The 22,950-nt window shown below is 31.4% G+C and overlaps 4 protein-coding genes across 5 annotated transcripts; 3 read left to right on the top strand and 1 right to left on the bottom strand.

Moving 5' to 3' along the window:
- LOC104714496 lies at positions 83–4,166 on the top strand. 2 transcript variants are annotated; one of them, XM_010431886.2, is made up of 3 exons: positions 83–304; positions 534–702; positions 801–4,166. In XM_010431886.2, exons 1-3 carry the CDS (start codon positions 191–193, stop codon positions 3,986–3,988), a joined length of 3,471 nt encoding a protein of 1,156 aa, XP_010430188.1. In that variant the 5' UTR covers positions 83–190; the 3' UTR covers positions 3,989–4,166. The 2 variants fall into 2 exon arrangements, with proteins under 2 accessions (XP_010430188.1, XP_010430187.1); XM_010431885.2 differs by having other exon boundaries at positions 798–4,166.
- On the top strand, positions 6,858–7,325 carry LOC104714495 (defensin-like protein 106). The gene is made up of 2 exons (XM_010431884.1): positions 6,858–6,982; positions 7,106–7,325. The coding sequence occupies exons 1-2, from the start codon at positions 6,859–6,861 to the stop codon at positions 7,282–7,284; spliced, it is 303 nt and encodes a 100-aa protein (XP_010430186.1). The 5' UTR covers position 6,858; the 3' UTR covers positions 7,285–7,325.
- Positions 15,751–16,267, top strand: LOC104714494 (defensin-like protein 106). The gene is made up of 2 exons (XM_010431883.1): positions 15,751–15,880; positions 16,023–16,267. Exons 1-2 carry the CDS (start codon positions 15,751–15,753, stop codon positions 16,211–16,213), a joined length of 321 nt encoding a protein of 106 aa, XP_010430185.1. The 3' UTR covers positions 16,214–16,267.
- LOC104714493 (transmembrane protein 87A) lies at positions 18,887–21,383 on the bottom strand. Its single transcript, XM_010431882.2, has 5 exons — positions 20,998–21,383; positions 19,987–20,920; positions 19,622–19,717; positions 19,382–19,518; positions 18,887–19,251 (listed from the first exon to the last, which is right to left on the bottom strand). The coding sequence occupies exons 1-5, from the start codon at positions 21,228–21,230 to the stop codon at positions 19,104–19,106; spliced, it is 1,548 nt and encodes a 515-aa protein (XP_010430184.1). The 5' UTR covers positions 21,231–21,383; the 3' UTR covers positions 18,887–19,103.

The raw sequence follows: 22,950 nt of genomic DNA, 5'->3' as shown, positions 1-22,950 counted from the left end.
AAACGTCATCGTATTAGGTTTTTAGTTAGAAGAAAAAACATTTATTATTATTTTATTCCTGGGAAAAATAAAGAGAAAAAGTTGTCTTCTTCTTCTTCGTCTGCTCGATCTTTTTGCTTTTTCCGGTGAATACAAAATCAAAATCAAATTCGTCTCGCGGCGGAGGTGAGTGAATTAATCAGACGAGAAAATGTTGGAGAAGATCGGATTACCTCCGAAGCCATCTCTAAGAGGAAATAGTTGGGTCGTTGATGCTTCTCATTGTCAAGGATGTTCTTCTCAATTCACTTTCATCAATCGCAAGGTTTTTTTTTCATCTCTTACTCTTTCGTCTTTGTCAATTGATACTTGCTTATCGTTTAGAGTTTCTTCGTCGAGTAGTCTTCTGGATCTAATTTTTGAATCCCCCGTTTATCGGAATACTTCATTTAAATCTGTTTCTGGCAATAGTCTCATTCGATTGATGCGATTTAATGATAGAGATAAGGTTTATGAGTGACTTTTATGTAATTTTATGTGTTTTGGTTTGGTAGCATCATTGCCGGAGATGTGGGGGATTGTTCTGTGGAAGCTGCACTCAGCAAAGGATGTCACTACGTGGACAAGGTGACTCACCTGTGCGTATATGTGAACCATGTAAAAAACTTGAAGAAGCTGCACGGTTTGAGTTGCGTCATGGTTACAAAAACAGAGCTGCTAAAGGTATAAAACATACTCTATGTTTTAGGTTTTCACTACTGATCTTATCGATGAGACTACTAGTTTTTGGGATTTATAGAGGTTGTCGATTTGTTCAGCAGGTAGTTCTAAGAAGAATTTAAAGAATGAGGATGATGTTCTAAGTGAGATTTTAGGATCTGATGTTGATGTATCTTCTTCTTCGGAATCAATGTCTAGTAAAGAAATGGGAAGTAGTAGTAGTAACAAAGATATGGAGTTGGATGTTGACTCAGCTAGTCCTGAAGATTTGCGTAAACAAGCAGTAGAAGAGAAGAATAAGTACAGAGTTCTTAAAGGAGAAGGGAAATCTGATGAAGCTTTGAAAGCTTTTAAGAGAGGGAGGGAACTTGAGAGACAGGCTGATGCATTAGAGATATCTTTAAGAAGGAACCGGAAAAGGGCACTCTCTATGCAAAATGTTTCCGAGACGAAGAACAAGGCTGCGACGAAAGAGTCTAGCAAATCGCAAAAGCCTCCACGTCAAGGGGGTAAAGGAAACGATGATTTGGCAGCTGAGCTGAAGGAGCTCGGGTGGTCTGACGATGAAGAAAAAAAACCAGCAGCTGTAAGTTTGGAGGGAGAATTTTCGTCTCTTCTCCGTGAAATTCCACTAAGGACTAACCCTCAGAAGAGTGGTGGAATTGACAAGAGTCAGGTTATTGCCCTTAAGAAAAATGCCCTTGCGCTGAAACGTGAAGGGAAGCTTACGGAAGCTAAAGAGGAACTGAAAAGGGCTAAAATTTTGGAAAGGGAACTTGAAGAGCAGGAACTTTTGGGTGGGGATGATGAATCAGACGATGAGCTATCTGCTCTTATTAATAGTATGGATGACGACAAAGAAGATGATCTGTTAGCTCAATATGAGGGGAGCCATGATTTCGACATTAGTAATCTTGTGGGAAATGTAGATGATATTGGAGTTCATGGTGAATATGATGTCACAGACGAAGATATGGACGACCCAGCAATCGCCGCTGCATTGAAATCTTTGGGTTGGTCGGAGGATCCTGGACACCGTGAGAATGTCCACACTCCAAAAAACAGAGATGAAAGTTTAGCTGAAATTCAGACATTGAAAAGAGAGGCCCTTAATCTAAAACGAGCTGGAAATGTCGCAGAGGCCATGGCTTCACTAAAGAAGGCAAAATTACTTGAGAAGGAACTAGAGGCTGCTGATACGTCTTCACGTACTGTTGAAACAACTGGGACTGAGAGGGACACGAGTCCAAAACTTCCTCCCAGAAGCAGGCTAGCGATTCAGAAAGAACTTCTTGCAGTGAAAAAGAAAGCGCTTACTCTGAGAAGGGAAGGAAAGTTTAACGAAGCAGAAGAAGAATTGAAGAATGGAGCAGTTCTCCAAAATCAGCTTGATGAACTGGACAATTCGTCAAAGTTAGCTGCCGCGGGGAAGGCCACTCGTGAAAAAGTAAATCTTGGAAATGATCTGCCTGATATTAATTCTCTGGATGATGATGGAGAGGTGGATGTAAAAGATGAGGAGTTAAATGATCCGAGTTACTTGTCGATGCTAAAGAGCTTAGGTTGGAAGGAGGAAGATAATAATCTTGAAAAACCTGACCCAGTTAGTTCTCGACCAGGGAAAACAACAGAAACTCAAGTTGCATATGAAGTTCGTGTTACTAAACCAAGAAGAAGTAAAGCTGAAATACAACGAGAACTCTTAGGGCTGAAAAGAAAGGCTTTAACTTTGCGAAGACAGGGTAACGTTGATGAAGCCGAGGAAGTTCTGAACCAGACAAAAATATTGGAAGCTCAGATAATGGAGATTGATTCAGGCAATGATCAGCTGAAAAAACAATCTAATGATATTGCTGCCGCTAGTGGGATCAATGAAGGCGATGATAGCGTTACAGAAAATGATATGAAGGACCCAGCATTATTGTCGACTCTTAAGAATTTGGGATGGGAGGATGAAGAACCCCAAAAAAATGAAGCTGCCTCAAGTTCTATGCAATCAACGGGTCCACGGGTAGCAGCCAAAAGCAAGGGACAAATACAAAGAGAACTTCTAGACTTGAAAAGGAAAGCACTTGCCTTCAAGCGTCAAGGGAAAGCTGGAGAGGCTGATGAATTATACAGTAAGGCCAGTGTTTTGCAGGCACAACTAGCAGAGTTAGAAACCCCCATAATGGAGACGAAAGACTCAGCTTCTGCAAAAAAACCTGAGAACTGTATGGACGTTGATTTATTAGTTGGATTGCAAATGGAAGACAAAGCAGTAAACTCTGCTAATGTTTCTCATACTGCTCAAGATAGCTATGACTTGTTAGGAGACTTTATCTCCCCTGCTAAATCCGGTTCCTCTAGCGTTTCTTCTCAACCAGGCCAGCAGCAGTCAAGTATGATGGATTTGCTGACTGGTGAGCACTCTGAGAGGTCTCAAATTCATGCAGAAAAAGGAAATGCTGAGACTAAGTCAGACTTTGGCTCAGGAAACAATAAAGGTACTGTACAAAAAGTGGCACGTGAAGAATCAGAGCCCAGTAATATTCAATCAGCTGCGGTTCAAAATACATCTCCTCAGAGCAACCTTAAACAAGAAATTCTGGCTCATAAGATAAAGGCACTTGCGTTTAAGAGAGAAGGAAACATGAGTGAAGCCAAAAAGGAATTGCAACAAGCAAAATTGTTGGAGAGGAGACTACAAGAAGGAGAAGATCCCTCTCCTGAAAAAATGGGACGAGATAATATGGTTTCTACAACGCAGGATCCTCCTCCTGCTCGAGAGAAAGAGAATAGTCCTTCAAGTTCAGCTCCAAAGGCATTGTCTAGTCGTGACCGTTTTAAGCTGCAGCAAGAATCACTAAGCCACAAACGTCAGGCCATGAAGCTTCGGAGGGAAGGTAAAATGCAAGAAGCTGAAGCTGAGTTTGAAATTGCCAAAACTCTTGAAGCTCAATTGGAAGATTCAACATCCTCTAAACCAGAACCAGTGGACGATGTAGCAGTGGAAGATTTTCTCGATCCTCAACTCTTATCTGCCCTTAAAGCTATCGGATTAGACAATCCTATAAATCCCCCATCGGTGAGCAAATCAGGCACAACACAAGCTGCTGTGAAACCAAACCCAGTGAAGGAGAGTAATAATAGTAATAATAATAATCAAGAGAGAAGTCAATTGGTGGAACGCATCAAAGCGGAGAAGGTAAAAGCTGTGACACTGAAACGTGAAGGGAAACAAGCTGAGGCATTAGATGCTCTTCGACGGGCAAAACTTTATGAAAAGAAACTAAACGCTCTTGCTTGATTTGATTCTTTCTTTAATTAGGAATTTGTAACATAACCGTAAAATCTTGCTGTGAGTGTTTTTCAGATTGGTATACTGGTCAGAAACAAGTTACATTTCAAGAACCGTATTTGTTGATGGAAACTACAGAGAAGACTCTTATTCCTATACATTTGAAATCAGACTCTTATTACTTCCATTTCCATCCATAGAAGCTTATCTCTCCCTAGGGTAAGATCCCATCATTTCATCATGTATGATTCTCGATTCATTTTCATAATGGTCTATCTCTAAACTTGGTCATCATCATGGTGACTATTTGAAAGCTGCAACATAGCTCTTGTTTTGATTTTGTAAGACTTGTTACTAATTGTAATATAAAATTGGCAAATAGTGTGACCGTCCATTGATTTTGTATCAGGTCTTCGATTTCAACTATTTATTTACCAATAGTGTGACCTTGGAAAATCAACGGTCTTGTTTTGTAACTATGACCGTCCATAGTTAGACCTTCGTTCGATTTTTTCTCGAATAAAATAATTGAAGACTTGTTACTAATGGTAAATAAAAATTGGCAAATACCAAATAATTAGTTGCTTTTTTAAAAAGATTTTAGGCAAGTGACATTTTTAAAAAGATATCTCAAGATATTGGCATTTCTGAATTTCCCAACTTTAATATTAAATTTAAAACAACATATAAAATAACTAACATATATATATATAGGTATATATATACGTTATACAACTATAAATATCATATTACCCCTGGTCAAGCTTAACAAGATGAAAAACAAAAATATTTAATGTATTTTCTTTTCAATTTAATTCTATTAAAGAAATAAGGAATTTTCTTTTGACTATAAAAATCTATAGAATATAAATAGAAAGGTTATATTATTTTCCAACTTTGACAAAGAAAAATACCCTCTACGTATATTTGTGTTATTATATATTAATCAATCTATGTAAAGAAGAGCTCACTAACAAACACAAAAAAGAATATAAAAAAATGGCTATCACCATAAAAACTTTAATCGCAATTGTGTTCAGTATCATTTTCATCATATTTTATGTGCATTGTCAAAAAATAACAGCTAGTGCTCCAGATAGCAGTGGACGCGCAATAGGTAAACTATACCAACCATTTAGTAATCTTGAGCTAGACTTCATAAATGCGTATATCAATGTTTTTATTTGCATCGTCTTTCACTTTCACTTTCATTTCACTTGAAGATTAAAAAAAAAACAAAATTTGTTTCTTTTCTTATATATCTTTATTAAAAAATTTAATATTTAATATAAAACGAGCAAATAAATTCTATTTTTATTTGGCTCCTGACAATTGGCTCACTTTTTTCATCTTTTCTAAGACTTCAAAACTCGTCGAATTGTTTTCCCTCACTTCTTTTTGTCCAAAATTTCATGCTCATCGAATTTCAAAGCGGATTGTTTTGCTCAGTATTCTAAAACTTTAATTTCAACAATTTCATTTGTACAATTTGGACTAACAATTTTGGAGTTAGTTCTAATTAGTGTTTGGTTGACAAATTTTTTTTTTTTCATTTTTATATATTTTATATTTTTTAGATGAATTGGTCATTGGTATATCTTTATAACCCATTTTTTAGTTATGAACATGATTTTTTCCTATCGAAAATAAATACTCATATGTTGGTGTACTCTTTTGTATTAATAAATAGGTTACGAACCTCCGAAGGATGATTATTGCTTCGATTCAGTGGCGTGTAAGTCCTCACAGCAAATAGGTTGCCTTGTGTTTTGTAGTGAAGCAAAATATGATCATGGCGAGTGTTTATCGAGCGGAGTATGTTGTTGTTACGATAATGGTAGCATAATATGACTAAATGTTATTTTATCTGCCTGAGAAATAACAATTTTCATATGTTTTTAATTAATATATACATATATATATATATATATATTTATGTTGGAATTCTCATTTATAATCTCCAAAAACATATTTATCGGAAATTTCTTAGCTGAAGACCGTTTATTAAAAAACAACAAACAAAAGAAAAAACAAAAGAGAGACTTCGCTAGAAAGAGAGACGTTTCAAGCTTTCTTGGTTGTCGTGACTATTTCTATTTGAAAGCTGCTAAGGTCTTTTGTGTCTACTAGATTTGGCCATTTCCACGGAACTTGAGTTATTGTTATCAATTGGATTCCTAGAAACCAAGGGAAACTGAGAAAGATTGGTAACTAAAGCGCTAATAAAAAGTGGCCCAAATCCAATTATCCTTTGTCTCCTTCCTCTAATATGATTTCTTCTTCTTTCCTTGTGACGATCTCTTTATTAAAGGCTCAACTCTCCACTTTGTTCTCTCAAACACAGATTCCTATTTCCAAATTCTAACACATATATCCTCCAATTTAATTTATAGCTCTATCTAGGCAAATTGAAGTTTCACTCCATTCGCGTGAAAAGCTTAATTAAATGAGATAAATTAAATGAGAATTTTATGTTTTTTTAGTATATATGTAAAAAAACTTTAAACATCACTTAAAATGAAGCATAGAGATCATATAATCATTAAAAAATTATAAAACAAAAGTTTAAATAATGATAGAGCAAAATTTTTGTTTAAAAAAACATATATAACTATGTATAAAATAATAGATATCATATTCAGTGTTCAAACCTAATTAGGTAAAAAATAATTGAAAGATTTTTTTCATTTACAACTTTGACTACAATTCTATAAAGATATACTTTTGGATATAAATCTATAAGAAATAAATTGAAAGATTGTTTTTCATTTACAACTCTGACTAGGAAAAAATACCAGTTACGTATATTTGTATTATTATTTATAATCAATCTAAGTAAAAGAAAAACTCATTGAGAAAAACATAAGAATAAAAAAAAAATGGCTATCACCACAAAAACTCTAATCACGTTGGTTTGCAGTGTCATTTTCATTGTATCTTATGTTCATTGTCATACCACAACTGCTAGTGCCCCAGGCAGGAGCATAACGGGATACGCAATAGGTAAACTATATATATCGGCATATGGGTTTTTTGCATCCTCTTTTATTCTATGTTCCATTTTTATGTATTTAATTTTGTATGTATTGGTCTATTCTTATTTCTTATACCCTATTTAATGACTAGATCATGTAATCGAGAAGAAGCCTGAGTATTGCATCAGATTAAGAGCGTGTGCATCGAAAGGGACAGGCGATTATTCCTTAGGTTGCATTGTGTATTGTAATAACAACCAGTATGCTTATGCTGTTTGCATAGCAGGAGAGCGATGTTGTTGTTATCATCCCAATGAAGTATCTGCTTAAAAAATACCGTCGACACTTTTTTGTTTTTTTTATGACATCATATCAACGTGCACTTTTCATATGTTCTCAATAAAACTAAAGCAAAGTAACGGTTTATTTAAAGGTATTTGATTCTATTTTTTGTTTTGCAATTGAACAAATTCTAAAATGAAATCGAAATACAACATAATGAATATTAGACCGTCCAATACGGTTTCACATGTTGTAGATCTTGGAGCAAAAATTAATGCAAAACTAATAAGAACGTAAATTTTGAAGAGACAGACATGAACCTTGAGGAATAAGATGGATCAAAGTTAACAGAAAAATAAAGAATATAGAAAAAAAAATCTTTGATGCCTTTGAGGGGAAGGAAGCCAAGCTTTTGCTCCCTATTAGCATTCCTTGATTCCACCCAGCAGATGAATAGGGTATAATAGTAATGATATTGTTGAGTGGCTTATAAAGTGACTCCGGACCAAAAGCTAAAGAGTAGAATTGGAAGGCACCACAACAAAGCCAAGCGTTTTTTATATCATCGTCCTTTCTCCTTTTCTTCAATCCTTTCCAACCGTTCATTTGATCCCGAAGCATTCGTGTCTTGAGAGTATCTTCGTCCATAGATGATAGACCTTCGTTCGAGTTTTCTCAAATAGAAAAATTGAAGAGTTGTTACTATTGGTAAAACTGGCAAATACCAAATAATTAGGTGCAAAAGCATATTTATCGAAGCATTCGTGTCTCCAGACTTGAGAGTATCTTCGTCCATAGACCTTCGTTCGAGTTCCCTCAAATAGAAAAATTGAAGACTTGTTAGTAATGGTAAAATTGGAAAATACCAAATAATTAGGTGCATTAAAAAAAAAAGATTTTAGGCTAGTGACATTTTTGAAAAGATATCTCAATGTTATTTCTTATTCCCAACTTAATATTTAATTATAAATAAATATAAAATTAATTACACAATATATAACTATGTATAAAACTATTAATATGGTATTATTACCCGTGTGTTCAAACATAATTTAGGTGAAAATCAAAAACATTCAATGTATTTTCTCTTTAATATAATTATATAAAGAAATAATCTATTTTCTTTAGATATTCTGAATCTATAGAAAATATAAATAGAAAGATTATGATATTTTCACACTTTGACCAGGAAAATTACCATTTATGTATGTTTGTGTTATTATATATAATCAAACCTATGTAAAGAGGAGCTCATTAACAAACACAAAAAAAAAACAATATAAAACAAATGGCTATCACCATAAAAACTCTAATTGCATTTGTTTTCACAATCATTTTCATCGTATCTAATGTTCATGGTCAAATAATTACTGCTACTGCCCCAAATAGCGGTGGATACGCAATAGGTAAACTATACCAACCATTTAGTAATTTTGAGCTAGACTTAATAAATTACATATTTCAATTTTTTTTATTTACATCTTCTTTCTGAGCAAACAAATTCCAGGTTTATATATTTATCTTTTGTATGAATTTCTCATTGGTGTAGTTTTATAACCCATTTTCTAGTTATGAACATGATTTTGTCCTTCCGAAAATGAATATTCATATTGGTGTACTCTTTTGTACTAATAAATAGGTAAGGAAATTACGGAGAATAGGTTTTGCATCCAATTAATGGCGTGTCATTCCTCCGGGCAAGTAGGTTGCCTTGTGTATTGTAATGAAATTCATTATAGTCATGGCACGTGTTACTTCGGAAAATCTTGTTGTTGTTATAATGATGATAAGAATGTGTCCAGTCCAGAGTAACATAATATAACCAAATGTAATTTTATCTGCCTGAGAAATAAGATCAACAGTTTTCATATGTTTTTTAAATATCTATATATACATTTTTGGAGACAATTATGAAATAAATCCTCAAGTTCAGTACTATTTACAGGGAATGCCACTGACATTAAATATTTACTTAAATTTATTTTTTTAATAAAAGCTAATTGTTATACATAGTAATTGTTAGAGAAGCATATGCCATCAATTTTGGTTTAATTGTTATAAATAAATTCGAAATGTATTTATAGAAACTAATTAGTTCTACCTAAATTATTAAATAAAATAAATATACCTTTTATATTTTAACACCATTTAAAAAAATGATTATTTCTATGTTAAACTTAATAAAAATTAAAATATTATGAATCTTTAGATTTATAAATATTAAAAATCTCATAAAACAAGGTTTATTTCAAATCGGGTTATAGCAACATTAGCATAAATTTTAAATTTTATTAATCAAATGCTAGAACATAGGTTAAATTTTAATTAATGTATAAATATAAGGGATAAAGATTTAAAATATACAAAACATTAGTCATATACTCATATATATATATAGTTAGTCTATTAATTAAATTATATTTTTCTTTTCTAAAATAAAATATAGCTCCGCGGTGTACTGCGGGATAAAATCTAGTATATACTATAATGCTTGCTACCTGAAATTTACTCACGTTTGCCCTCTTCGACTTTAAGTTTGAGTATATATGAAAGGATCAAACGATGAGGAACCTGCCTCCAAGGCTCCAACGTACCAAAATTTGCAAGAATCGTGGTTTGTTTTTGTACTTGCAGTAGAGCTTGCTTTTACTAATGGCAATAGATATTTTATCTCTATCTCTGTTTGCAGCTGAGAATATATAATCAACAAGACATGTTCGTTTGTTTAAATTTTCTGCTATTTTTATTTGTATTTCCAAATTTGTGGATTAATCAATGATTGAATTCCAACTTTAATTTATCTGAGCTCTATATAGGCAAATTGAAGTTTAACTCCATTCGCGTGAAGAGCTTAATTTCATACATATCATGGCTTAACCCACAATAACGTTAACTTTTTTGTTTTGCTTAGTAAAAATAAAAATATTCCTCGCTTGCTCCAACGTTTCTAATCTCGAAATTTCTCAATACCGTTGCTTCTTCGTATGCAAACACCGCTAAAAGAACTCTCTTGACCAGCTGTCTACTTTCCCTTTTCTAGCCAATTTAAGCAATTTGATCACAAGACATCCATAGTATCTAGGGCATATATATGTTCTGCACTTCTGCTTCGCACTTGTTTTGTAAATTTCACACTATTTTCCAAGAGAAGTGTTTTTGTTCTTGCTTGTAGACAAAATTACACATATTGAACATACTATAGTTTTAAAAAAAAAGACCTAATGCAGTTAAACGTCAATTCTCCCTTTGATGTGTCACTTTGTACGTCCAAGCTCTCAAATTTGGCCATTTCCAGGGAACTTGAGTTATTGTTGTCAATTGGATTCCCAGAAACCAAGAGAAACTGAGAAAGATTGGTAACTAAAGCGCTCATATTTGTTTCAACATGATTGTGACCACTAATGGGCTAATAAAAACTGGCCCAAATCCAATTACCCTTTGTCTCCTTCCTCTAATCTGATTTCTTCTTCTTTCCTTGTGACGATTTCTTTCTTAAGGGCTCAACTCTCCACTTTATTCTCTCAAACACAGATTCATATTTCCAAATTTGAGAATTAATCAATGATTGAATTCCAACACATATATCCTCCAATTTAATTTATAGTTCTATCTAGGCAAATTGTAGTTGAACTCCATTCGCGTGAAAAGCTTAACTAAATGAGAAATTTATGTTTTTTTAGTATGTATGTAAAAAAACTTTAAACATCACTTAAAATGAAGCATAGAGATCATATAATCATTAAAAATTTGCAAATTCTAAAACCAAAGTTTAAATACTGATAGAGCAATTTAAAAAAAAAAACATATATAACTATGTGTAAAATAATAAATATCATATTCAGTGTTCAAACCTAATTAGGTAAAAAAATAATTCCTTGTATTTTCTTTTGACTACAATTCTATAAAGATATACATTTGGATATAAATCTATAAGAAATAAATTGAAAGATTTTTTTCATTTACAACTTTGACTAGGAAAAATTACCAGTTACGTATATTTGTATTATTATATATAATCAATCTAAGTAAAGAAGAACTCATTGAGAAAAGCATAAGAACAAAAAAAATGGCTATCACCACAAAAACTCTAATCACGTTAGTTTTCAGTGTCATTTTCTTTGTATCTTATGTTCATTGTCATACCACAACTGCTAGTGCCCCAGGCAAGAGCATACCAGAATACACAATAGGTAAATACCGGCATATGCGTTTTTTGCATCTTCTTTTATTCTATGTTCCATTTTTATGTATTTAATTTTGTATGTATTGGTCTATTCTTATTTCTTATACCCCATTTCATATGGGTTTACTAATTTTTATTAATAACTAGATCATGTACTCGCGAAGAAGCCTGAGACTGATTGAATCTTAGAGATTAAATCCAGAAAGATGTGAAAAAGGGTTTAGTGGATTAAGGTTGATGTATTAGTATAAAAGAGTTGTAATATGTTGTAAAAGAATATTATCCAAGATTAACAATGTCGAAGATTAAGGAAAACGCCTCTTGTTGTCTCTCTATCTAGACTTAATAAACAAAATCTGAGTGAGAGATAGTGAGGAAGACATCTAACCTAAAAGAGGTTAGAAGTGAAGATTCCAACACATAACAGTAAAATTTCTAGTTTCCGCAAAGATTCATTAGCAAATAAAAACATATATGGGAAGTAGATAAGTAACCTGCATTTAGGGATGTTAGTAATGGGTCACTCTGTGTTACACGAGTTTGAAAAGACAGTGAGAAAGTGAACGAGACATGTAACATGACGAGCTTCTTGGTTTTCTTTCTTTGCCATTATTGGTTACAAATCGCAGCGATAGAGTTATTTTATAACTAGTGTTTGGTTGCAAAACAACAAAGCCTAGCGTCTTTCATGATCGTCCTTTTTCCTTCTCTTTAGTAGTTTTCAACCGTTCATTCGATTCCCAAGCATTTTTGTTATGAGAGCGTCTCCTTCCATAGGCTGACCTTCGTTCAAGTTTCCCCAAATTGAAATCAAAGACTACATAGTTAATGGCATTTTTGAAACGATTTTAGGGCAATGATATTTTTGAAATTAAGTTATATGCCATTTCTCAAAATTTCCTAATTATAATACAAAATTGTAAATAAATATAAAAACAAATATATAACTATGTACAAATAATAAATATCATATTACCAATGTTCAACATAATTAAGTAGAGAAACAAATTAAAATGCATTTTTTGAATATATTTCTGGAAAGAAATACATTAATGTCTTTTGACTAGATCTTTAAAAATAAATAAATTGAAAGATATATTTTTTGCCAACTTTGACCAGTAAAATACCATTTACAGTATTTGTGTTATTATATATAATCAACATATAAGTAACGAAGACCTCGTTAAGAAAAGAAAATAAAAATACAAAATAAATGACTATCACCATAAAAACTCTAGTTGTATTTATTTTCATCATATCTTTTGTTCAGTGTCATAGAATAACTAGTAGCTTCACTGGTAGTGGCGGTCCTGCATACCCAATAGGTAAACTAATATCACTATAAATTGATAACTTTATTTGAGTTCTAAGTTGGGTCAATGTAATAATTTATATAATTCGATAAAAATGATAAAATAAGTATTTCTACAAAAAGATAGGTGTAAATATATGATTTCATCAGTACTAGAAATTAGTAGTTGTATAAACTTATATATATATATTATGTGTAAGAAATTGTTTAGAAATATGACTCAACTGTTGTTTGTGTTTTCTTAAATTTGCATTACTTTTTAATAAAAGTCATTTCTAGTATTTTTAGTGCATCAATATTTTTTGTGTTATATTGCGCTCTTACTTTTAATTATTTATAGATATTGATTGTAATGGAAAACTTATTTTTAAAAGAATACAAAATTAGGCAAGTCTATCTATAAACTAATAAATGATGAAGTAATAAAATATTATAGATCTATAGAGGTTTTACTATAGTAATTTTGACCCAAAACCTTTTTGAATGACCTATGTTAATTTTGCTGTTTACATCCTCGTTCCCTCTAGTTTCACTTACAGACACAACTTTCACTCTTTGGTTGCTTTCTTATTTATCTTTATTTACAATTATAAAATTTAATAAATGAGCAAATAAATCAGACCGAAGAATCACAATACCATTTTTATATATTAATTTTGTATGAATTGGTGTATTCTTATAACCCATATTTTATTAATAAATAGGTCACGGAACTCCAAAGAATGGGTATTGCTTCGAAACACAAGCATGCCTTACCTCATGGAGTACCCCTAGGTTGCACTGTGTTTTGTCAAGAAGCCCGTTATTCTAATGGCTTATGCATCATCAATGAATTATGTTGTTGTTATAATTAATAAAATTAATAATGCGTCCAAAATGAAATAATCCAACTAAATGTATCTACCTGAGAGATTTTGTTTTTTTGTTTTGCATTTCAACAAAATCAATATAAAAAAATCGAAATTCAACATACTGAAAATATTAGATGGTCTAATACGTGTACACATGCTCTATGCGGTCTATTTGGTAAATCTACTGTGTTTCAGAATATACTCATATACTTATAACTTTTTCTATTATTATCTCTTACCGCTACTTTGTATCATTTTTAACTATTTTGTTATGTATTAGTATTACCAATTAAATCGTTTATCTAAAAATAATTTGGGCGGCTGAATTAACACAATAATGAATTAATATTTTACTTATGTAACAAAAACTATTGTTTACTAATATTTATATAACACATACACACTCAGCATATTTTTGTCACAGTATACACCCGCGTTTACATATTAGAAAATACATAATGGTGTTTTATACTTGTATAATTAGTTTAAAGTAAATATATGTAATTTATATAGCTTGTACTAGTAATAAAATACATGTAAATTTAGATTTGTTTTTGACATATCTGAATTTATTATTTACTAGTATTCCAACCCGTACTACGTATGGGCAAAATCCAGTTCATTGTTGTATATGAACATAGAAAAGCCATCCCAAGTCTTATGAAACCTAGCTTTAACACAAAACCTCAAAAAAACAAAAAACAAAAAACCCAAAAATGCAAAAAGCTAACTATTAAAATTTGTTGCTTTAAAATAGTCAAAAAAAAAAAAAAAAAAGAGAATCAATATAGAGAGGAAGAAATAATGAATACCAGTCGTTTAATCTAGGAAGAGATCAAGTTTTTTGAACCGAGCCGTTGTGACGTTGTGTTGTCCTTATCGTCAAACTTAATTACTTTGATATGCTCGCTAGTTGATTTGCACACCAATTCAACCATATTTAGTATGAACTCATTCCAAAAACAGAATTTATCTATGGAACATAGAAATTTTTAAAAATAATGAAATAATACCATGAACTGGAGTGAAAGAAACCTCGTGACACCAAATAGACAAATGTGATATTTCCAAATAAACCAAACCTCGTGTTTGTAGAATCGATGAAAACCAGAGACGAATAGAGAGCGAGAGGTTGAAAACAAATAGAGATAAACTGAGTTAATAATGGTTGTGGCAAAAAAAAAAACTGAGTTAATAATGGTTAGTTAAAATAGAAGATATATATAGTTTGTGAAATGGTTTTATTGTGAACGTGGGTTCACAAATCGTGTGAACAAATTTTGAAAAATCAGAACTGCCTTATTTCGAGGAGGTTGCTATTAATTTTGAAAAATCAAACTGTTTTACCGAATGCATTTTTCATTATATATATATATATATATATATTTAAAAAAAAAATATAAAACAAAAGCTATGTGGCATAATATGATTGGTCAGGTAACTTGTGAATTATAAAATAAAGGATTACAAATTATGAGAACTGTTATAAAGACGATTTTACCATGGATAATTTCTTCCCATTCTATTAAACTCATGACAAACATCTTCTTTCCTAAATGATCTACGACTGATGACACTTGCTTTTGTACGTAGAATCACGGTGAACTGGTAATTGCGCATTACTAGAAATCTCTTGTAAACTTGATTCTCTATTAATCTGCAAAACTACTAATAAATCATATTATTGATACTTGAACTTGAGACATCTTAATCTGAAAACATTAATTAATCATTGGTCAACCATTAGGTCAAAGGAGCTTCAACCATAAATAGTTTATATTTGTGATGAAGTTTTAAAAACACAAAATATATAAAACAAAATAATTAAAAACTCTGTTCCTCCCAAGTTTTATTTTAATGAATGTATGGTTGACAAAAAACAAAAAAAAAAATTGTCAACAGCTTAAATAGATTAGATATATTGTACATACATAGTTTGATTGAAAAAAAAACATTCTATGTGTTTTGTTTTGACTACAATTCTATAAAGAAATAAATTGAAAGAATCAATTATTTTCGTTGACTATAATTTTGTTAGAAAATAAATTGAAAGATCATGGGTATCATAAGTTATTTACAACTTTGACCAGGAAAGTTACCATTTGCGTATATATTTGGACTATTATATAAAGTTAATCTAAGTAAAAAGAACTCATTGACTAGAAAAAATGGCTATTACTACGAAAACGCTAACCGCATTTGTTTTCAGTATCATTTGTATTATATCTTATGTTGATTGTCATACAACAATTGCTAGTGCCCCAGCCCCAGGCATGTACGGAACGGAATCTTCACCAGGTAAATTCTATCTATATAAAACGTTTATTTTTGTATACTTCATTTTGTATGGTCTTATACCCCATTTTTCAATTATTAATATGATTTTGTCCTTTTGAAAATGAACATCCATATTAATGTACTGATTTTTATTAATAAATAGGTAATGATCCTGTCAAGTATGGAGGTTGCTTTATAACACCAGCGTGTTTTGCCCCAGGCCAATATACCATTGGTTGCATTGTGTATTGTAAAACATCTCATTATGCTATTGGCAAGTGTGAGGGACCAAAATGTTGTTGTTATCAACATATTGATAATGCGTCTGAGGTGAAACAATCCAACCAAATGTAATTGTATCACTTGAAACATAACATCAACACTTTTATTATGTTCTCAATATTTATACAAAAGGACTAAAGCAAAATAAATAAAATTTCCACCTGTTTTTTTTTTTAATACATTTTTCATATGTTCTCAACACTTTTGAGCGAATAATTTTTTTTTTGCAACAAAATCTAAAATGAAATTGAAAATACAACACAATGAATATTAGACTGTCCAATATGTTCTACACATTTTATACGTGGTCCAAAGATTTGGTAGAGGAAGATAAAAGAAATGAATACTTTTCTAAGTAAATAAATTTAAAAGATTAAACTTCAATTAATATAAAGTACATGTGTCACAAAAATAGAACACCTAATGTCGCAATCGATAGGCAAAGTTAAAAAAAAACTTGTCATATTATATAATTGCTATGAAATAATACTAAATAATACATACCCAAAATAATTATAGATTTGGTAGAAAATGATAAAAGAAATGAATATTTTCTAAGTAAATAAATTTAAAAGATCAAACTTTAATTAATGTAAATTACACGTGTTGTTAAAGTAGAACGCCAAATGTCGCATCGATATGCAAAGTTAAAAAAAAACTTGTCATATTATATAATTGCTATGAAATAATACTAAATAATACATACCCAAAATAATTAGAGATTTGGTAGAGGAAGATAAAAGAGATGAATACTTTTCTAAGTAAATAAATTTAAAAATTCAGACTTCAAAAATGTAAAGTACATGTGTCACAAAAATAGAGCACCAAATGTTGTATTGATAAACAAAGTTAAAAAAAAAAATCTTATCATATATTATATAAGATATCATTATATATAGAAACAAATTAGTTTCTTTTGACTATAAATCTATATAAAAAAAATACCATTTACGTATATTTGTGTTATTATATATAATCATAAGTAACTAAGAGCTCATTACCAGAAAATAAAAATTATGGCTATCACCATAAAATATAGAGTGGCATTTGTTTTCACTATCATTTTCGTCGTATCTTATGTTCGTTGTCAAACAAAAACTGCTAGCGCCGAAGCCCCTACTTGGAGCGGACATGCAGACCCAATAGGTAAGCTATACCAGTCTGTTCACAAAAAAAAAAAAAAAAGGGAAGCTATACAAAATATTTACATTAAGTTTTTTCATAAATTAATACTTGATTAAAGTAATATTCACTAGGAATTAGTTTTAAAAAAAACTTGTCCCAACTTGGATTAGTGTAGTATTTGATACAATTCGGTAAAAATAATAAAATAATGTTTTTGAATATACAATGAAATATGATTTTTGCGTTATTTTTTTTTTCTTAAATTTTTATTATTTCTTGCTAGAACTCATTTTAAATATTATAACTGCATTTGTGTTTTAAGACATGATAAAAAATTCCTTGTAATTTCTAATGGAATATTGATTGTAACAAAAATATCTTATTTTTTAAATAGATTTTTCCCAGAAAAATATGAAATTAGGCAAATCTCGCTATGAAATAAGAAATATTAATTTATTTGCTAAATCAGTACCTCTAAAAATTAATAAAAGATCTTAGTTCCGAATTATAAAGTTTATAGAGGTTTTACTATAGTAATTTTGACCCAAACTTTTTAAATAACCTATGTTTATTTTTCTGTTTGCATCCTCTTAATCTCTTTTACTCTACTTTCACCTTCGATACAACTTTCATTCTTTTTTTCCTTTCTTATTTTTCTTTATTTAAAAAAAATAACATTTAATACAAAACGAGCAGACAAATCAGACCAAAGAATCATATTTCCATTTTTTATATTTAATTTTGTACTTGGCGTCTCTCTTAACTCATTTTTTAATTATGAACGTGACTTTGTCTTTTGAAAATGAATATTCATATATTGGTGTACTGATTTTTATTAATAATTAGGTCATGAAATTCCAAAGAAGGGGGATTGCTTCAAAGCACCAGCGTGTTCTTCGCCATGGAGCGTAGGTTGCATTGTGTATTGTAAAGAAGCTCGTTATTCTGATGGCATGTGCGTCAAAGAAGCATGTTGTTGTTATAATAGATATTAGAATGTATCCAAGATGAAATGATCCAACCACATGTAATTGTATCTGTCTGAGAAATAACATCAGCAATTTTCGTATGTTCTCAATTTAACAAGGTACAAAAAAATCGGCCTAGGCGGCCAGGGTCTAGGCACTCACGAGCTTTTAAGTGCCCGATTTTTAGAAAAATCGGTGAATTAAATTGGTTAAATGGTTCAGGTGTTCATAAAATCAGTATTAATTGGTCAAATCGTTGAGCGATTGGTTTTAACAAAAAAAAAAAAACACACACACACACATTGTTTTAGATCGTTTAGTCGGAACCTAGACGTTATAAAATGTTTGAATAGGAAGTGACAGTTTCGATCTTTAACACCTGAACGAGTACAAGGGGGATTAACTTTTGATGAAGCAAAAACACATATTTTCCTCAAGATATTTAAAGCATGGAAATGTTTGACCGGAAAGTGTCTGAATCCAAGTCCATTCTCACGATCATTCTCAAAAGCTTTTCTCAACATTGTAAGAACAGTTCCTTTTTTCTGTACAGGTACGATAGTGATCAACAAATTCCTGGTCTAGGCGAATATATCAAGTCTCTAATGTAATAAAAGATCCTTTGACGCTCTTGAAATGGGCAATTTGTAACTCTCTAAGATCCTCAATGGAACTTTTAATAACCGTAAACAAATAAGACTACAAGAACTTTGATCGGAGTAAATAAGTCCTTAAAAAGATCAGAAAACAACCTACTCAGGTACGTACAAAGGATAGATTTACATAAAAGTTTACATACCGTGAATGCAAGACATACACTAAAAACTACTCAGCGAGGTATAGACTATCTAATGCTTGCTACCTGGAGCTTACTCGCGTTTGCCCTCTTCAACATCATCTGGAAGCCCAAATAGAAGTTCATTCCTTTCAACATCTTCTGTACTCTTTACTCCACTACCCGTCAATGAGACACCTTCCTCTTCAAACTCGTCCCCTGCTTCCGCTAAGTATGAGTACCTGCAAGGATGAAATCAATGAGACATAAGCTGAGTGCAAAATGTAGTCTCTCGGTGAAGACGAAATAAGAGCCATTGGGACCATCGAACTCGAAGACATTTGAGTATATATTAATGGAAAGTCTTAAAACCTTGTAGGATTATTGGATGGAGCCCAAAGGATGCATATGACAACTAACAGACCATAAGAGAGTAGGTTCCAAAAAGCTGGAATGATCCACGCCATTCGCCAGAGTTCGATTAGAGGGTCAGTTCCATTAAAGTATAGCTGATACAGAGACAAAGAAGAGTGAGATTTCAGTTACACTCCTCTGACTGGGGGGTTTCAAGTAGAGACAGGAGAAACAGTCACTAGATTAGCGGTTTGTTACCTCGAAACCAATCCAAGCAATAGAGAGCAGAACAGCGATTGCAAGTGCATTGGTGAAGTTCCTATAAAGCTCAAGCTTAGCCATGTTTCTCTTAATCTGCATTAAAAATTAGACAGATCAGCAGCTTAAAAAACAGTAAAAAGAACTGGATCGTCGTAGATGGCTTAAGCAGCTACTGTATCTTATTTGCCCTAGAATGGGCTGCATAATGAGCAGCCACAGATTGCAATCTGAATAAGCTAACATGGTTAAAACTATAAACCCTTGAAAGTCTATGTTTTATATGCATCCTTCAGATATATTCAATATTCGTACCTGCTAATGATGATTAAAGAAATCAATTCGATATAAGTGTTGTATCTTACCTGAAGTTTCTCAAGTGTTCTTGCCAGTGATGAGAAAATCCACAGAATAAAGCAAGCATCCAGTAGTGCCACAGGAATCACCAAAAATATCATAGTCTTTCCCGAAAAGTCATTGATGTTTCCCAAATGCTCAACCAACTCAAGAGCCTCTGTTGCGACAAAATATATGACACCAAGAAGAAGTACCCTCGAGGTTATGCCACCAAGGGTAGGCTTTACCACCCCATAACCCATAGAGACAACAAGAAGCAGAAGCCTAGAAAGCGTTTTTTTGATGGACGAAAAGGTCACAGCCCACAGAGTAACATCCATAGGCCTCATCCCAGTCGAATTGAAATTAGCATATTCAAAGTATCGAACAGCCATTTCACACATGCCAAGAGCAATAACCAAAGTGATATGATAATGCAACTGAATTATATCTTTCCAAAACTGAACAAACCTCACAAACCAAACTAGGCCAAGCAAAAGATAAGCTAACGACATGAAGCCAGAAACTTTCATCAAAGGAGCTACCTTTCCAGGTAAATAACCATCAGGGTTCTTCCAAACTGTTCTTCCTCTGATTTTAGTGCCATCCAACTCCGGATCACATATCATGAAATAAAGATAGTACATCCCAGTCTTATTGATAAACACAGTTTCAGGGGACATATTAACTTCAGTCTTATTCCCTTTAAAAAAGGTCTTGATCTGTCTTGGCCACTCAAGATCATTAGAACTTCTGTTAATAATAACTTCCCCTAGACTACAAGATCCAGTATCAGCAAGATCTGGCGTGCAACAAATCGCATCGGATTTGAGAAAAGCTCCACCAATCCTATCACGGTCTTTCACCTCAAGTATTATAGCTTCCACCAATCCTGCTGTTGACTGCATTGCGTTCTGTTTGCTAGCTGATTCCTTTGTCCTCACAAAGGTTACATCATCAAACCTATACACAAAGTCACAAACCAATCAAAACCAAGAAAAGCTCAAAACTTTGAATTATATCAAAGAAGTGAAACTGACCTAATAAAGGACTTGCCTTTAAAAGGCTTATCATCATTATCAGGAGAAGAAGCATTTAGATCTTGAAATTGAGAAGCGTAGAGACCTTCGCTACCGCCATGGAAGAAGCGGGCATTGAATTTTACAATGAATTTTTCGTTCTTGTACTCATGAATCGAGCTATTCGCAGCTCCGATCAAGCTTCCGAGGAGCAAAACCCAAATCGCCCATAACCCTAACGGACGATCGCACATCGTAATCTCCGATCAGATCCTTCCAAAACTCAATAAAATTGATCCGATTTGAGGATCACGCAGCTATAAAATTGATCATTCAGAGATGAAACAAACGAGAGAGAAGGTGTTGGCCTTGGGTTAACACTGTGTCACAGAGACACCATTACTTAAAATCGAGCCTAGATCATTAATTTGTTTTTAATTATACAGTATAATTAATTAAAAAATATTTATTTTTAATTATTAATAAATAATAAACAATTATTGTTTATAAATATATATTAAACTAAATTTGTTTTCCAAAATACCACATTTTCAAGTTTTGTTGTCAAAATATCATATGTTTCAAAAATACCACCAACTTTAATTAACATTATATATAATTATTGATTTTTTGGTAATAATATCATTTGATAATTCAACTTTAAGATATATATAAAATAATAATCTAAATTGAAAAATCTACTATAAAAATTTACTAAAAGTTTGAGACATATGTATGCTACGTAACTGTATTTAATGTAAGGCCATCCGCAATGGGGGAACACTTGGTGTTTTCTTAACCCATTAAAATTATAAATATAATGAATAGTGGCATAAGAACATGTTGTCCAGTTCTTGATGTAGAACTGATCTAGGTTCAGTTCTAAGCTGATGTGGCAAGGTGTGATTGAATACAATTTTTTGCAAACAATTTTTCACAAATTAAAAGAGGATTTGATTTAAACTATGTATTAATTAAATAAAATATTTGTTTGTTTTAATTAAGTAATATGTTTGTTTGTTTTTTTTTAATTTTTAATGTTTTTTTGTTTCATAAAAATTTGGTATTGTATTTTGAATTTTAGTACAAGTTTTATAAGTTTGCAATTTAAATGTTATTTTTACAGTTTTTATAAATGTAATATGTTTAAGAATATTATATTATTAAATCTTATGATCTTAAACATGTTCTCCCAATAATTAACTTTTTAACAAAAGATCTTAACTACTGATCTTAGATTATTTTCATAATATTTTTACTCTAAGAACATTCTAAAGTGTTCCCCCATTGCGGATGCCCTAAGAGATATTTCTACTCTAACACATTTTTTTAAAAAAGGGTTATCATGTTAACACACTTTTTATATGTGTATTTTCTATATTATCTTTAGTTTTCTTTTGTTTATTTTTCATCAATCGTTTTTTCTTTTTCTCCTAGCTCCTCTGTTTTTTTTTTTTTTGAATCGCATGTAAAATTTATTTAAACCCAAAGAAAAAAATATTGTCATAAATGTGATCTTTAATCTATATTTGTTTATAGGGAGATCAATTTAGGGTGTTCTTAGAGTATAAATATTGTGAGAATAATGTAAGATCAGTAGTTAAGAACTTTTGTTAAAAAGTTAGTTATTGGGAGAACATGTTTAAGATCTTAATATTTAATAATATAATATTCTTATAAAAATTTAAGAATGTTTAATAAATACATAGATTAATGTTTAATAAAAAATTTAAGAATGTTTAATACTATTTAATAATATAATGTTTATTAATATTCTTAAACATATTACAATTATAAAAATTTATAAAATAACATTTTAATTGCAAACTTATAAAATTTTTACCAAAATTCAAAATACAATGCCATATTTTTATGAAACAAAAAAAAACATTGTAAATAAATTTTTTTTGAAAAACAAACAAACATATTACTTAATTAATTAAACAAGACAAACATTTTATTTAATTAATACAT

Source organism: Camelina sativa, chromosome 9 (genome assembly GCF_000633955.1).
Source record: "Camelina sativa cultivar DH55 chromosome 9, Cs, whole genome shotgun sequence".
In the NCBI taxonomy this organism is placed as follows: Eukaryota; Viridiplantae; Streptophyta; class Magnoliopsida; order Brassicales; family Brassicaceae; genus Camelina; species Camelina sativa.
The sequence above is the reverse complement of the archived record's forward strand: the minus strand, read 5'-3'. Positions and strand labels throughout refer to the sequence as shown.